Below are 14,569 nucleotides of genomic sequence, written 5' to 3' on the forward strand. Positions count from 1 at the left end.
ACTCTGGCTCATTTACCCATTCATGCTCAGCCAACTTTCTTGCATTACCTAGGCCCACCTACCTAGGAATGGTGCTGCCCACAGTGGGCAAAGACCTCTTACATCAGTCACCAGTGAAGACTCCTAGGTTGTGTCAAGTTGACAATAAAAACTCACCCATTTTTTTAGTGACAAAGATGGAGAATAAAAGAACTTAGATTATATTAAATATCATGAGCTCAAAAAAACGTGTTCTGTAATTGTCTAGAAAAGTCGGTCAGGGTCTAGAGGAGCCTGAAGGAATAAGGTACCTTGTAGTAGAATTTGATGGAGTTGGCCCTGCTTGAAAGAGCTGCAAGAGAAACAAAACAGGCTGTGGGGGAAAGCCAGGACTTAGGCGAGGCAGGAGATGGAGAGACTGTGTAGTGAATGCATGTTTTTAATTCTGCTTAGGAACCATGAGAGGCTGGCTGCAAGGCCTCTGTGAGACGGCTAGGCTGGGCCTCTTCTCATTGGTGCATTCCAGTAATTCCTGTGGAGCAGGCTGATAGTAAAAACTCATTTAGCAATGGTACATTAGATGAGAAGGCTCCTGACTAAGGCTAGATGTCATCTGTGCCAGACAGAACATTTCTGGTCACATACTTTTTCTCAGTGTAATTGAGTTTTGTCCCATCTCTGCTCTCCCATTGGCTTTTTGTGTGTCGCTTTTTATGTTAATTCTTACAGCAGCTACTCTGGGAGCTAGAAAATGATTCCCTAACTGACCAGCAGTTCCGTGGAGTTATAACTGGGTACACAATGTGGGGACCTTGCTTGCAGGGTGAGTCCCTCTGTTCCCTTCCTTTTTGTGTGCTATCAACAGCACATGTATTATGACTTCTTCAGAACATGTCATTTCTACCTAGTTGAGCACTAGGGTTTCCTCTGGTGACCGGGTTCCCGTCAGCTATAGTTTCTCCTTAGCCTGGACATTCCCCTTACCTGGTAGTTCTTGTTTGCCAGGGGCTGTTCTGCTTGGTTTATTTGAAAATGTTTTCATTGCATCTTTACTTTTCAAAGGTATTCCCTTTGTACATAGAGTTCTAGACCATGGTGGGTTTTTTTTGTTGTTGTTTTGTTTTTCTTTTTTTTTTTCCCATAAAATTGAAAGTATTAGCCAGGCTTAGGGGCACAATTCTCCTAATCCTGACAACCTGAAAGGCAAAGATAGGAAGATAGATGCAATTATGAGGCTAGCCTGATCTGTGCTGTGAGTTTCAGGGTAGCCGGCTCTATGTAGGGAGACCCTGTCTCAAAACAAGCTTGCTATTTCTTTGACCACCGGCCTCCATTGTAGCTGGTGATGGTAGTTTTATATGTGAATCTTTTCTTCTTCCCAACAGGCAGACACAGAGGCAGGGGGACTGATATTTCAGGACTAGCCTTGGTCATATCACGTTGGGATGTTGGAATGTTTAGTTTTTAGCAGCTTTCCTAGGATCCTCCTTGGTGTGATTTTTATGTATATTTATTGTGTTGGGATTTGCTGAATGTTTTCACATCGGTAGAGTGATGTTTTGTCCAGGTTTTCCTCAGGTAGCTTTTCTTATCCAAGTACTAACAAAGCCAACTCTGCGTAGCTTCCGAGATCAGAAGTGTTCACGGTGAGGTAGCCATAGACCTAAACGGCTTCCCGTTCACGTTTCGCTCCTTGTTCTAAAAACCGTGGGAGGGGCTGGCTGCTCTCTCAGGTGAGCTGCAGTCTTGTTCCCATGAGACACTGTTTGGTGCCCCCTTCTAACATCTATTCTGCCGATCTTTTTCTGTTTATTCCCACTGCTGTCTTCAAGCTGCTGTTAAACCCATTAACTGAACATTTCCTTCAGTTAGCTTATATTTCGGTACTAAATTGCTCTTTGGCTTCCCACCCCCTCATTTTTTTTAAACACATCATTTCTGCTTTGCACCTAGATTTTCTATCTATTCGTTTTTGATGGCCATCTTTTTCTCTACAGCCTTGAACATACTTATTGTTTTTCCCTAGATGTCTGAGGGAGCATCATGGGTATGCCTGGTGACCTCAGAGGTCAGAAAAGTGAGGCAGAGCTCCTGGAACTGGAGGTTATGGGCCATTATCAGCTGTCATGTGAGTGCTGGGCACTGACTTGGGTCCTCTCCAAGAGCAGTATATGCTCTTAACCACTGAGCCATTTTTCTAGCCCCCCCCAACCTATTTATGTGTGTTTTCTTTAACACCTTTGACTATTAATTCCAACACCTGACTCATGTGAGGTCAGTGTTTTTCCTAGGCTTTTACATTTTAGATATGGGTCATGCATTTCTTTGTCTCACATGTCCAGCAGTTTTTGTTGGGATGTGAGACATTGTGCTGCAACATTATAGAAACTTGGATTCTGTTCCTCTGAGTTTGAACTTTGAGCAGATATGTAGCTTGTGTAGCACTCTGAAAAGTCAGAGCAATCGGTGCTGTGCTGTTCTAATGGTGGAGGCCTTCCTGCAACCTGTGCTAAGCTGATCACCGGAGTGAGTGATGCAGTCAGCCGTGTCTTTGTGACAGTCCATTGTCACCTGGGAGCAGTGCCTTCAGCCCATGTCTTTGAGAAAGAATGGAAAGGGGTTGAAGAGATGGTCCAGGAGTTTAGAGCCCTGTGGCTCTTCCAGAGGACTGGAGTTCATAATCACCTACAATTTCAGCCCAGGATCCAACAATCCAACACACACACACACACACACACACACACACACACACACACACACACACACACACGGCATCATATAAATAAATAAATGAGAGAGTGCCTGAGGCATTCTGCCAGTAACATCTTTCAGCACTAGAATAGAAGGAAGTTTTTAGCAAGTGAAAAACTCAAGAGCCAAAGTTACCAGTTTTCACAAAGTACATTTATTCAGTGTAAAAGACAGTTTATCATGTTGATTTGTGCCTTTATAACTTGGGTAGGTTGAATAGTTCCATTTTTTTTAATGAAATGAAGGCCAGAGAAGATGGTAATTTTTTATGTAAAGACAGTTTTTAGCAAGATTAAAGCTCAACCCATTACTTCTGACCCCACCCCCCAACCCAAAACAAAGTCTTGCTGTTTAAATTATTGGAGAGTCCATGAAAGCTGGGAGTTGGGGGACAATTCTAGAAGTATCCAAAGTCGTGGGAGGATCAGAGGAGCCACTTCTGAAATGCCGAGTGTGGCCAGACCGAACCATCAGTTAGGTCCTCGCTGTGTGCTGACAGCCTGCCCTACTGAATTCTCAGAGCTGGAGCAAGGACTGCAGTGTGCAACCTGATGTTCCTGTGTCACCTCTGGGACATGCAGTAGGAATGGAACTTGGCAGGCTGGGTCTCACCCAGTGGCGCAGCCAGCCTCCATCCTCTCTGGGTCTCACACAGTGGGGCAGCCAGCCCTGGGATCCCCGGCTCGCTACTTCCAGCCACCCCCACTTCTTTTCCAAGGTCGCCCCTGAGGAACCACACAAGAGCTCAGGTTTCTTCCAGCGTGCTTCTGTTCTCGACTGGCTAAGACGTTATTCTAGTCCGGCTTTGGTGGAGGTGGCAAGTCTAGACTGATTACACAGAGCCACACAGTCACAGGTGCCAGGAGGGGTGACTTTCTAGAGATCCAGGAATTTACACCCTTCCACACTGTGCACATGTCTCGCTCCACACATGCTGGATTAATTTGAACAAATGGAAAAGAGTAAAGAGAATGACAAAAATGTATAGGTTTTGGTTTCTGATGAAAGCTGAAAAGAATGTTTATGTTGGCTAAGTGGCAAAATGCATGGGGGGAACTGAGCATGTCTTTCTTCGTGTCTGGAAGGTATGAGGGGAGAGCTGGTTTTACTATGACCCAGGGGGTATAGTTTGGGAAGGCTGTCCAAGATGGGCGAATCCAGGGTTAATTTTAAGCATAGTTTTCAGGGTTGAAATACATTCCCTTTGGTTCAGCCTCTTTGAAAACTCCTGGCAGCCATATTCCAGGAGCGACTTAGAGTAGACAGTTTGATGGCTTTCAGGTGTAATGCCACCAGATCATTTGGCAGACAGCATGGCTCCCTGAGCACCACAGTTATATCCCAGGGAGAGAAGAGCTCGTGTTTCTCCTCTGTGCGAAGCAAGGGAGATAATTATTAGATTCTGGGAAAGACCATGTGCAGGGCAAACCCTGCAAAGGCCCTATGATGCTGCCAAAACCTTTCCACAGCCTCTACCCTGGCCATGAAGGATGTTTCCTCCAAAGCCTGTGTTTAATCACTGTTGCCTGGTGTGATGATGTTGAAGCTGTCCTGGTTTATTTTCTGCATCACTTTTTTAATCCTGCCTCTGCCCTTGACCTTTCCCTCAGTGTAAACCCAGTGCAAGCAGAGTAGAGGTTAGCCCAAGCCACTTGCTGGTGCTCCTATATGACAGGACACTTACGTCACTATTAGGAACCTCTTACTTTTGGTGTAGAAAGTGAAGTTTTGGTTTTGGCTTTTCAGGGCTTCTCTTTAATGTCCGACTAGATGGACGCGGTGATGGGGTTGTTTCAGGCTGCTTGTTTGTGACCATTACATTCAACACCACATCCTAGCTCGCATGCACATGGCTGTCAAGGAGTCTCAGCTGGTTCAGGACAAGTTGTACCATCCTACTGGCCTGGCTTTCAGTCCTTGTCTCACCTTCTACAAATGACACTGTTTTACATGAGCTAACCTCTGCCTTACTTCCTCCAACTTGATATGGCAGGAGAGCCTTCGCTGAGTTGAGACAAAGTAACCTCCTGCACCTGCTGCCCGTCATTATCACTGACCCTTAACTAGTGTATTCTTTCAGCTTGCCCAGGTTGGCACCTTTGATCAATTCTTGATGCTGATGTCTGATTTTCCCTTATAGCCTGTCTTCTTTGTCTGTGTCCCATCACCTTCATACCCACTAACATGGGTCACAAATGTTCCATCTGTCATTGATTTGCTTGGCCTAGGTCCCTGTTCCAAGAATCCAAAATACTATAGCCCATAGCTCCATAGAGCCATGGATTGTAAACAGAAGGAATTCTTCTACAGGGGAGAAACATCCTCCGTTAGTGGCTGGGCAAAGACCCGGAGCTGGGTTGCTTGGTGTTCTTTCTACCACACATTCTACCCTAATTTCATAATGCATATATTCACAAGGTATCATTCACCATAAATTGGACCAGGGATAGGGGCATACTTCTATCTAGAAGCTCAGCGGAAGAACTCTTGCTGAGTGTGTTTGAAGCTGGGGGAGGGGTCAGTGGCCAGCACAACAAAACCAAATAAGCAATAAAAGTACCTTTCCCCCTCGCTTCCGCTCGTGTCAGGGATCACAAGACCTGATGTGTTTGGAAAGTTATTTTCTGGCTGTGGCATTAGGAATTCCTGGCCATTAAGTGGAGAATGTCTCTGTTCCTGTTAAAGTCACTTTTTATTGAGCAGACACATCCGTGGACAGCTTGCACAATGGACCACCTCCACACCAGCTCTCTTCTTCTGTTCTTTGTCAACTCAAACTTTGTACTGTGCTTTCCTCTTATTGGGTCATCTATTCCTTACAGAAAGACGCATCTCGAAAAGAAGGGGGATGGTGTAAGTACAGCCTGCAGTCCTTCCTAGACTCGACTGGAAGTAACACTTGCCCTGTTGGCTTAGGTTGCAAGTTGTAAAATATTTTAAAATGTAAAAGTTATGCTTTGGTATAGTCTTTGTTGAGTTGTAGCTACAAAAATTACAGACAGGATGTGTTACTTAAATATTTCCCATTTATCCAAGGTGACATTTTCCTAGAGAATTAGTTGTCACTATAGTGGTGTGGCCACTCCCCAGCACTGTCTACTACCAAATGTACCCTCATTTTCTATTTCAAAATTGCTTTTGTAATGAGGTATTTTTTAAAAAAAAAATCCATGATCCATCAGAGAACTCTGGTCACGGCTCTGAAGCCACTCCTTTCCCTTTTGAATGGCTTTGGCTTTTTGTAGAGGTCTAACAGATGACTTCCCAAGGTTTCCCATTCTAGATCCATTGGATTCTTTAATTTTAGTGTCATTTGACTTATCCCTCTCTTACCTGATTTTCAGCTTACTGGAAACCAGATCAGAAGGCTTGATTAGATTCCAGTGGAGCATTCTTGGCAGGGATCTTTCCCGGGTGGTGCTGTGAGCTTCAAGGGATGGCACAGGCTGTCCCATTGTTACTGCCACACAACTCGCTGGCTGAGCTGGGGTGGTGACAAACATGGTCTTCCACGCAACTCAAAACATAGTGTATAGGGCACTTTTTGCTTTTGGAATCATGAAAACAGCCTGTTCTTTCCCGACAGTCTTCCTCACATGGCTTTGGTGTGCATTAATGCTAAGATTTATTTATTCCCTTCTTGTTTGTAAAATCAAATGAGGTCCATTTCAGTTTGTTCTTTCACAGAGAGAGCTGTGTTTACTCTCAAAAGGGTTCAGCTGAAAGCTCCGAGGATCCATGGCCCCTCCTCGACCTTAACTCTACCGTGGGAAAACTGGGCTCTATGATGTCTTAGTTGGGAGACCCGGCGCTTAGGCAGGAGACTGGCAGCATACTGGCGCAGGATGCTGAGAGGCGGAAGGGATAACCGCTCTCAGGATGTGTGCACCTGCCATGCTGGAGCAAGGAAGGAAGTTTGTCAGTGACCACAGCTTGAACTGAAGGTGGCTAGTGTGAACTTTGTACTAGCTCTTGCTCCCGTGTCTCTTTGCACTGGGTATTATTTATGTGTGCTTGCACTGGGTATTTATGTGTGCTTGCACTGGCTTTTTGAAACAGTTTGCCCTCTAGATTGAGAGCTCAAATGAACCAAATTCATCTTAGGGATAGGTGGGAGTGGGGTTTCTTCAGAGTTCCTGAGAGTATGAGCAAAGGCTCCAAACTCGAAAGGCTCCTTTTTTGGCACTGCCAGCATGTTTGTGTCGGCATCTTAGGAATCTGGGGGAACCATATAAAGATCAGAAACGAGTCTGGCCCAGGAGGCTCCCTCTGGCATGGTAATTTCAGTTTCTTGAATCCTGGCCCACTCGGATGAGACCATATAAAGAGGCCGCTTCCTGAATTTCCCGCGCTCTGCCTCTCTCAGGCTCCTTTTTGCAGCATGCTGGTATTTCAGGACTGCAGCCGCGGTCACGTGCTCTCAACTCACAGTCATCCCTGCGTTGGGTTTATTTTTGGAGACAGCACATTTTTGCTTCTCTTGAGGAGCTATGCAGGGTCCTGCCCCCTCCACCCATCAGCGGCAGCCTCAGTAGGCTTCGTTCATTTCCCACACTCTAGAGAGAACAGTGAGACACTGCCTGAGGGCCCCTGTCACCAGGCCTTATTTCTAACCTGTGTGATGTCACTTATCTTAAGGCTCTTCTTTACAAGACAGACAGACAGACAGACACACAGACTCACACACACACACACACACACACACACACACACACACACACACACACACACACACGGAGTGGAGAGGGAGAAGGAGAGATGTGTAATGTTACCTAGCACTAAGTCAGCCAAAGTTGGAAGTGGCTTTTCCAACTGATGCCTTGGAGACTTGCCTCTAGAGGTCAAAGCTGGAAGGCAGGAGGTCCTGCATGCCTGAAGGTCCCACCAGCTCAACACTCAGAGCCCCAGCTGCAGTCACACCTTCTCCACTGGGGTCACAGGCACCTCTCCATCCTGCCTATCTGGTCTGAGTGAGACCAGCAGAGACCTGAATGTACAACTCTCCTTTTCCTTAGCTCTTCCCTGCCTGAGTTCTCTACATAATGACCCACTCACTTAAAGGGAGAAACATTTCCTGCGGTCCCTCCTGGAAGGAGACAGTCTTCACACAGGCTGAAACAGTCACCACCCTGTCTCCCTGGAGCTCCTCACTACAGAGCCTGCCTGGACACACTTGGGAGGCTTAGCTTACTCTGTTCCTGCAGGCACTTTGGAAGAGGCAGCCTTGCTATCCCAGTGTTGGGAGGAAAGAATGTGCAGGCCCGGAGACTTTCAATGCCAGAAGAGAGGCCAGACCCTCAAATTCCTGAGTCCCAGCTTATTCTTCACATGACTTTACCTCACTTTCCTCTCCATGTCCTGGGTTCGCACCATTCTATCCAGCCTTCAGCTGTGTACTGAGGACACGTACGAGTGTTAGAACACTTTCAAGATGCACCAGGATGGAGTGGCTCCATAAACCGCCAGGGTGACAAGAAAGTACACAAGTGACTGGAACTGCACTGTACCTGAGGGGGTGTCTCACCTCAGCCTCAGCTTCACCTCCCAGGAACACTGTGACCCCCACCCTCCAAACTCTGCTTCTGGGCCACTGCAGCCTCCTGGGTTTAGCTTCACCTTGGTGTCTGCTCACACAGAGTTCACACAGGCCTGAACTTTGCTCCCTGTTGGCTTCATTGAACTTGGAGCATCTGAGGACAAGGATGGCATCTTTTGTCCCTCTGTGCACCAGGATAATGCCTGAGGAATGGAGGCAAACTCTGTAGAAAAGTCCTGGTAATTTGGAATAGTGGGGAATGAAGTCGGTCTCCTCCAGCCAGGATGTTTATGTGTGGCCATGACAAGACTCATGGGTCTGGAGACTATTTCCAGACCTTGGTCTCAGTAGCAAACCCAGAGCATAAGCGTTTCTTACCAGGAGACAGAGGTCTCCCTCTGAACGTGCAGGTCCCAAGTCCCACCTGTCCTTCTGTACCTCTTACAGTATCAACTTGTCAACTCAGTTTAGAGCAGCCACAGAAATACATATGGGGTGTGCCTGTGAAGAAAGATTTAACCAAGAAGACCCATTCTGCATATGGCTAGCACTATTCATGGGTAGGGGTGGTGGCGGCACACTCAGAAGGGAGAAAGCAAGTAGAGCAGCCGAATTCATCTCTCTGTGCATAATGACTGTGGATGCAGTGTGACAGCTGCCTCACCCCCCTCCGCCCACTGTGTCTTCCCCGACACCATGGCCTGTAACCTCTAGTATGAACTAAAACGCAACCCTCTACCTTCAAGTCCCTTGTTAGCTTATTCTTGAGAGCAGTGAGTGAAGGCACATGTGTGTATCCCATCTGCCCCAGCACCTCCTCAGCTTTGCCAAGACGATGGTAGACTGTAACCCTGTCGCCCACCTGTCTGCAGAGGGTCCCTCTGCATGGTCCCCTCTCCAAGCAGCTCTGGCCTCTGTAGAAGATAAGGAACAGCTTCGCAGTTGTGCAGTATGCCAGCTCAGGGAGGCTCCTGCCACCTGTGAAGACAGCCTTTGGTTTTAGAGCAACATCAGGAGCTGGGAATGGAGGAGTGACTCCTGCCTCTCATCCGAGGGCACCATTTCCAACTGGGAAATGAGAAGAACTGTGACTGTCACCTGAGGTTCTTCACTCACCCCCTCTCCAACTTCCCAGTGGCCGTGGCCTTGTGGGGTCTGGTTAGAGGGGAAGTGTGTCACCTTGGGTACAGTGACTGAGAAGATCCAGCTTGCCTGAACCAAATCTGGCTTTAATCTTCTCCTCAAATGACTGCATTTGGTTGTGTTGTGATCTTTTCCGAGTTGACAGTAGGAGCAGTGGTGATGGGTTGTAGAGGAGTCATGGCATTATTACCTGGTATGTTCTACACACTTAACCATCCCATCAACAGCTCTGTCCCTTCTGTTAGGGATTGATTGCTCAACGGCTACATTTCAAAAAAAAAAAAAAAATCTATCATTCCAGCTCCTATTCCACGCAGCCTCATCTTCCACCCTCCTTTTCCAGGTCAGTCTCTGCCCCTCCTGTCACTGGGACCCCCATCCAGAGTGGAGAAGAGATAATGTCAGGAGAGCCAGTTTTCTCTCTCTCCTGTTCTGAACTCTTGGCATCTTACAGCATTAGAAAAATCTCGTGAACAGACTGGATGCTCGAACAGTTTAATATCATAGGGTTTTCTTGAGTCTGTTCTATCCCAATACCTGAAGCAGAGAAGTAGTCAGAGACCACACACTCAGGCATCAGCTACGCCAGCCTCAGGCCTAGGTCCAGTGAACTCAGTGCTTCTCAACCCTCCTAATGCTGTGATCCTCATGTGATGACCCCCAACCGTGACATTATTTTTGTTGTTACTTGATAATCCTAACTTTGCTACTGTTATGAGTCACAATATAAATGTCTGATATTCAGGATATCTGATGTGTGACCTCTGTGCAAGGGTCGATTGACTCCCCCACCCCCAAAAGGGGTCACGACCCACAGATTGTGAACCATTGAACTAATTGCAAAGACAAAATGTGTTCAATCTGCCCATTGACCACGTAAGGAAAGATTGTGCTGCCTGTGTTTCTCAGAACATGGCATAGCCCCTCCATCCACTTCTCGCAGACAGAGCAGTGCAGAGGAAATTCTGCAGGAGGGGTGAAACCAGCCCCACAGTGCAGCAGTAACAGAAGGAACATTAGCAGGAAGGAGCCAGACGCAGGACCGCAGCTACCTGGCAAACATGCTCCTGCCCCAGGGGATGGCCCCAGCATCACTGGAGATTCCAGTTTGTCAAGACAGCTGGAAACTGACTTTTAATGTGGAAATTTTCCAATTCTTAGATGGTATCATAAATTAAAAACAAACAAACAGAAGAAACTTCGGGGCCAAATAAAACATGGCAGTCAACTAATGGCTGTACTGCATTATTATTGGAGAGATGGGCCCGACATCGGGTAGAGCGCTGGAAGGTGCTCCTGGAAGGTGCTCCTGGGGCATAGGGAGAGGCTGTGGGCAAACTGATTTATTTTAAAATTTGTTTTAATAGATGTATTGAACTCTCTCTCTCTCTCTCTCTCTCTCTCTCTCTCTCTCTCTCTCTCTCTCTCTCTCTCTCTCTGTGTGTGTGTGTCTGAGTAAATGAGTGTGCTTGAGAATGTGTGTGTGTGTGTGTCTGAGTAAATGAGTGTGCTTGAGAATGCCTGGATGGGTGTGAATCTGTGCACATGAGTGGAGGCACAGCGTATCCTCCTCTTCCTCTCCCCACCCATCTCTTTTGAGACAGGGTCTCTCCCTGAGCTGAAGCGTGAGTTTTCTTGGCTGCAAGCCGGCAAGCCTCAGCCATCCTTTTGTCTCCACTGTCCTCAGAGCTGGGGTAGGAAGGTGACGGGATGTTCTGTGCACACTGGGATTTGAACTCTTGGTCCTTATGATTACATCAGCCCAGGTTGGTCTTGAATTCATGAGTCAGCCTCCCAAGTGCTGGCACAGTAAACAGACACCACCTGGGCTGGCCATATATTGGCTTAAAATGTCTCAGGGGTGGGGTTGGGGCTCAGTGTGAGACAGTTTGCTTCAGAATTTTGTCTCTTCATTTGAGACGTACTTATACATGGCAAGAGACGAGACAAGGTCTTTTGATTCTGCGCAGCATTTTAGTGTTTCATAGTCTTGAGTCACCCTGGTTCAACCTGGTCTTCAGCATTACACTGCTCCATGCTGTCTGGGAGCCCCCACCCCACCCCCAATTCTGGATTCCTTGGATAGGAAACCCAGTTGACTCTTTTCTGTTGTTTGTCTCACAGTGTAACTCAGGCTAGCCTCGAACTTGGAATCCTCCTGCTTTAGCCTCTTGAATGCTAGGATTAGAGGCCCGCGTTATCACACTGGATCTAATTAGTTCTGCCCAGCTCCAGTACACTGTGTCTAAGGGGAAATGGGGCCTGGAATACATGGCTGCTGCTTCCAGCCCATAGGTGGGCTCTCGGGGTAGAATTCGAGGGCTCGGTACAGTGCCTCCATAAATCTTTTGGGTGTCTCCCACCCCCTGTTCCAGGTATAAATAGCTTCCCCACTTCTGTATTTTAAATGCTTCTAAGTGGGATCAGCCTTCAGGGCCTTCTCTGGCTCTGTTGCTAGCCTCTAGTGTAGACATCTGGGATGGATCTTGTCTAAAGTTCCCCTTATATTTTGCAAGTGCTTAATAGGGGTGAAGGTATTTTATTCCAGTACTTGGATTCTTCTCAGTCATTTCTAGCAGGCCCTGGCTCACGTCACAGAAAGGCCCTGTATGTAAGTGGACCACGTCTCTGCCAGGCCGAGGTACTGCTACACAGGTAGGAAAGAAAACCTATCACCATGTTAAAAAAAAATAACAAACAACAAAACATCAAAAGCATAAAGGCGTCCAGGCATATCGAAAGGGCATTTTCTTCAAATGGACCCTGCTGGGCTTTAGAGAGAAGGTCATGAAGACACGGCACTTTGGTTCAGGGGTCAGCGAACCACATCCTTCCCCTCAAGGTTGGCCCACTGCCTGGTTTTAGAGTTTCTGTTTTGTTTTTGAAAGCCAGCTATCCCTGCTTGTCTTAGTGTCTAAACTGTTTATTTCTCCGCTGTGTCAGAGCTCAGTAGTTGCAGCAGAGACTACGGCCCATAAAAACAAAGAGTTCTGTCCTCGTCCTTTGTGGAGGTTTGCAAACCCCTTGATGTTTGTTTATCCGAACTCCCCTCCAGACTGAGAACCACACTGAGAATTTTGTCCAGTTCTTGGAAAAAGAAAATTGATAGTTCAGGAAACATTCCTGGAAGAAAGCTGGTCATTCAAAATAGGAAACACACTGTGCCGGCTCACCCCGCTCAGGTACTTTGGAGGATTGCTGTTTGCTGGTATTTTTCGTTAGCACATGCTGAGTAAGGATTCGTACAGTATGGTTTCCGAATGTGCTGATTCCAGGTAAGCACTTCCTGGCCAACTTGAGGAAAGTTGAACCCACCGGTGTTACCGTGTTTATGTCTGCTAAGCAAACCTTACTCTGAAATCTTCATTTTACTACTTTTATTCTTATAAAAGTAACATAAATAGACCATTAAAAGTCAGAAAATGCCTCACAGCACAGGGATGGGAAATTTAAGTTATCCGTAAGTTTTTCATATCCATAGATCTTTTTGCAAAATCGGGCCATTCCTACTGTTTTGAAACTTTTTTTTTTTTGATTAATGTACACGAACTTTGACATTGTTTTTATAATATAGTTTTGCATTATTTGCATACTGTTTTGTATATATTATTTCATTTTACCCAGTTCCTTACTGCTGACCATTTGTTTGTTGCCAAGTGTTAGTTATGTAGAAATGACATTATGTCCTTCTGTGTTTATGTCCTTGGGATAAGTTTTGGGTTTAGAACTGCTACCTTAGGACCAGAGAGATAGGTCAGCAGTTACAGGTCAGTGGTTAAGAGTACTGACAACTCTTCCAGAAGACCTGGGTTCAATCTCTCTAGCACCCACATCTGGTATGGGACGCTAACCTAACTACCTATTAACTCCAGTTCCAGGGGATCTGTTGCCCTCTTCTGGTTGTGGTGGGCATTACACACATATAGTGCACAGACATACATGCAGGCAGAACAACTCCTACATATAAAATAAAAATAAAGAAATATTAGAAGAAAACTTTGGCTTACTGCCTTAATAGGTGTAAGCAGACTGGAGAGATGGCTCGGTTGATAAAGTGTTAGATTCTCAGAACTCACATTAAGAAGCTGGCATAGAAGTGTGGTCCTGTAACCTCTGGGAGGGAAAGACATGTAGATCCTTGAAGCTCAGCCAACATAGCTCATCAGTGAGATTCAGATTCAGTGAGAGACCATGTTTGAAGAAGTCAGGGTGGGAAACAGTTGAGGAAAGGCACCCAGTGTCAATCTCGGGCCTCTGTACATGTGAGCACATTCTCCACCCCCCACACATGCATGTACCTCTAGTCCTGAGGGTATGTGCGTGTGCACGCACACATACACACATATATGCACACACACACACACACACACACACACACACACACACACATGCTGGGAATGCAGCTCATTGGTATAGATTGTGCTTAGCATGAATAAGGCCCTGGGTTTAATCTCCAGCCCTGGAGAGAAAAAACAGGCTTGAGTATTTTTAAGTCTTTAGTAGACCATCTGCCAAACTATCCACCAGGAAGTGTGCCGACTTCTACACCAAGCAGGAGGGATGAAGGTACCTGGTTTTTATAGTAAATTGAGGTGATTTTGCATTTTTGTCGGGCTGACTTTGTTTAGGTGACATGAACCTGATACTCGAGTGTTTGGAGGCACAGGCTACATGACTGTCATTCTGGCTTCTCTCACACAGACTCCCCCACCAAAACCACCTCGAAGGCAGGGCGGCTGGGCGGATGACTCCATGAAGGCGACAAAGTGAGTACTCAGCTCCTCATGGTGGCGTGGAGTCGGGGTGGCACACACCTGCATTGTCACACTGCTAAACAGTACAATATAACTGCTGTTAGTATAGGCCCAGAGTTCTGCATCTGTCACCCAGGCAACTGTAGAATGTTCTTCTCCCATCCTGTCAGGAAGCCCAGTGCCTCTTCACAGCCCCTTATCACATCACCCCCAGCCATGGGCAGCCAGTCTCTGCCTCTGATTTGCTTCTTCTGAGGTTTGTTTCCATGGGACCCTGGTTCCTTCCATCCTTTATGACTCTTCTTTTGCTTGGCTGATCATTTTCAAGGTTCAGGCCTGCTCTGTTCATGTCTTCAGCATGCTGGAACATGGTGGTGGCTGTGGCCGACCTCTGTAGTGTGTCTGC

At 46.7% G+C, this 14,569-nt stretch overlaps 1 protein-coding gene across 1 annotated transcript in view; it reads left to right on the forward strand.

Annotated features, from left to right (window-relative positions):
• Nucleotides 1–14,569, forward strand: part of IFT43 (intraflagellar transport 43) — a 71,459-nt gene that overhangs the window by 14,368 nt on the left and 42,522 nt on the right. Inside the window, exon 3 of the mRNA XM_080917949.1 lies at nt 14,111–14,175. Within this exon, the coding sequence (XP_080774075.1) occupies nt 14,111–14,175 (65 nt within the window). The remainder of the gene's footprint in view (nt 1–14,110; nt 14,176–14,569) is intronic.

This window comes from Micromys minutus (assembly GCF_963924665.1).
Source record: "Micromys minutus genome assembly, chromosome: 1".
Taxonomy (NCBI): Eukaryota; Metazoa; Chordata; class Mammalia; order Rodentia; family Muridae; genus Micromys; species Micromys minutus.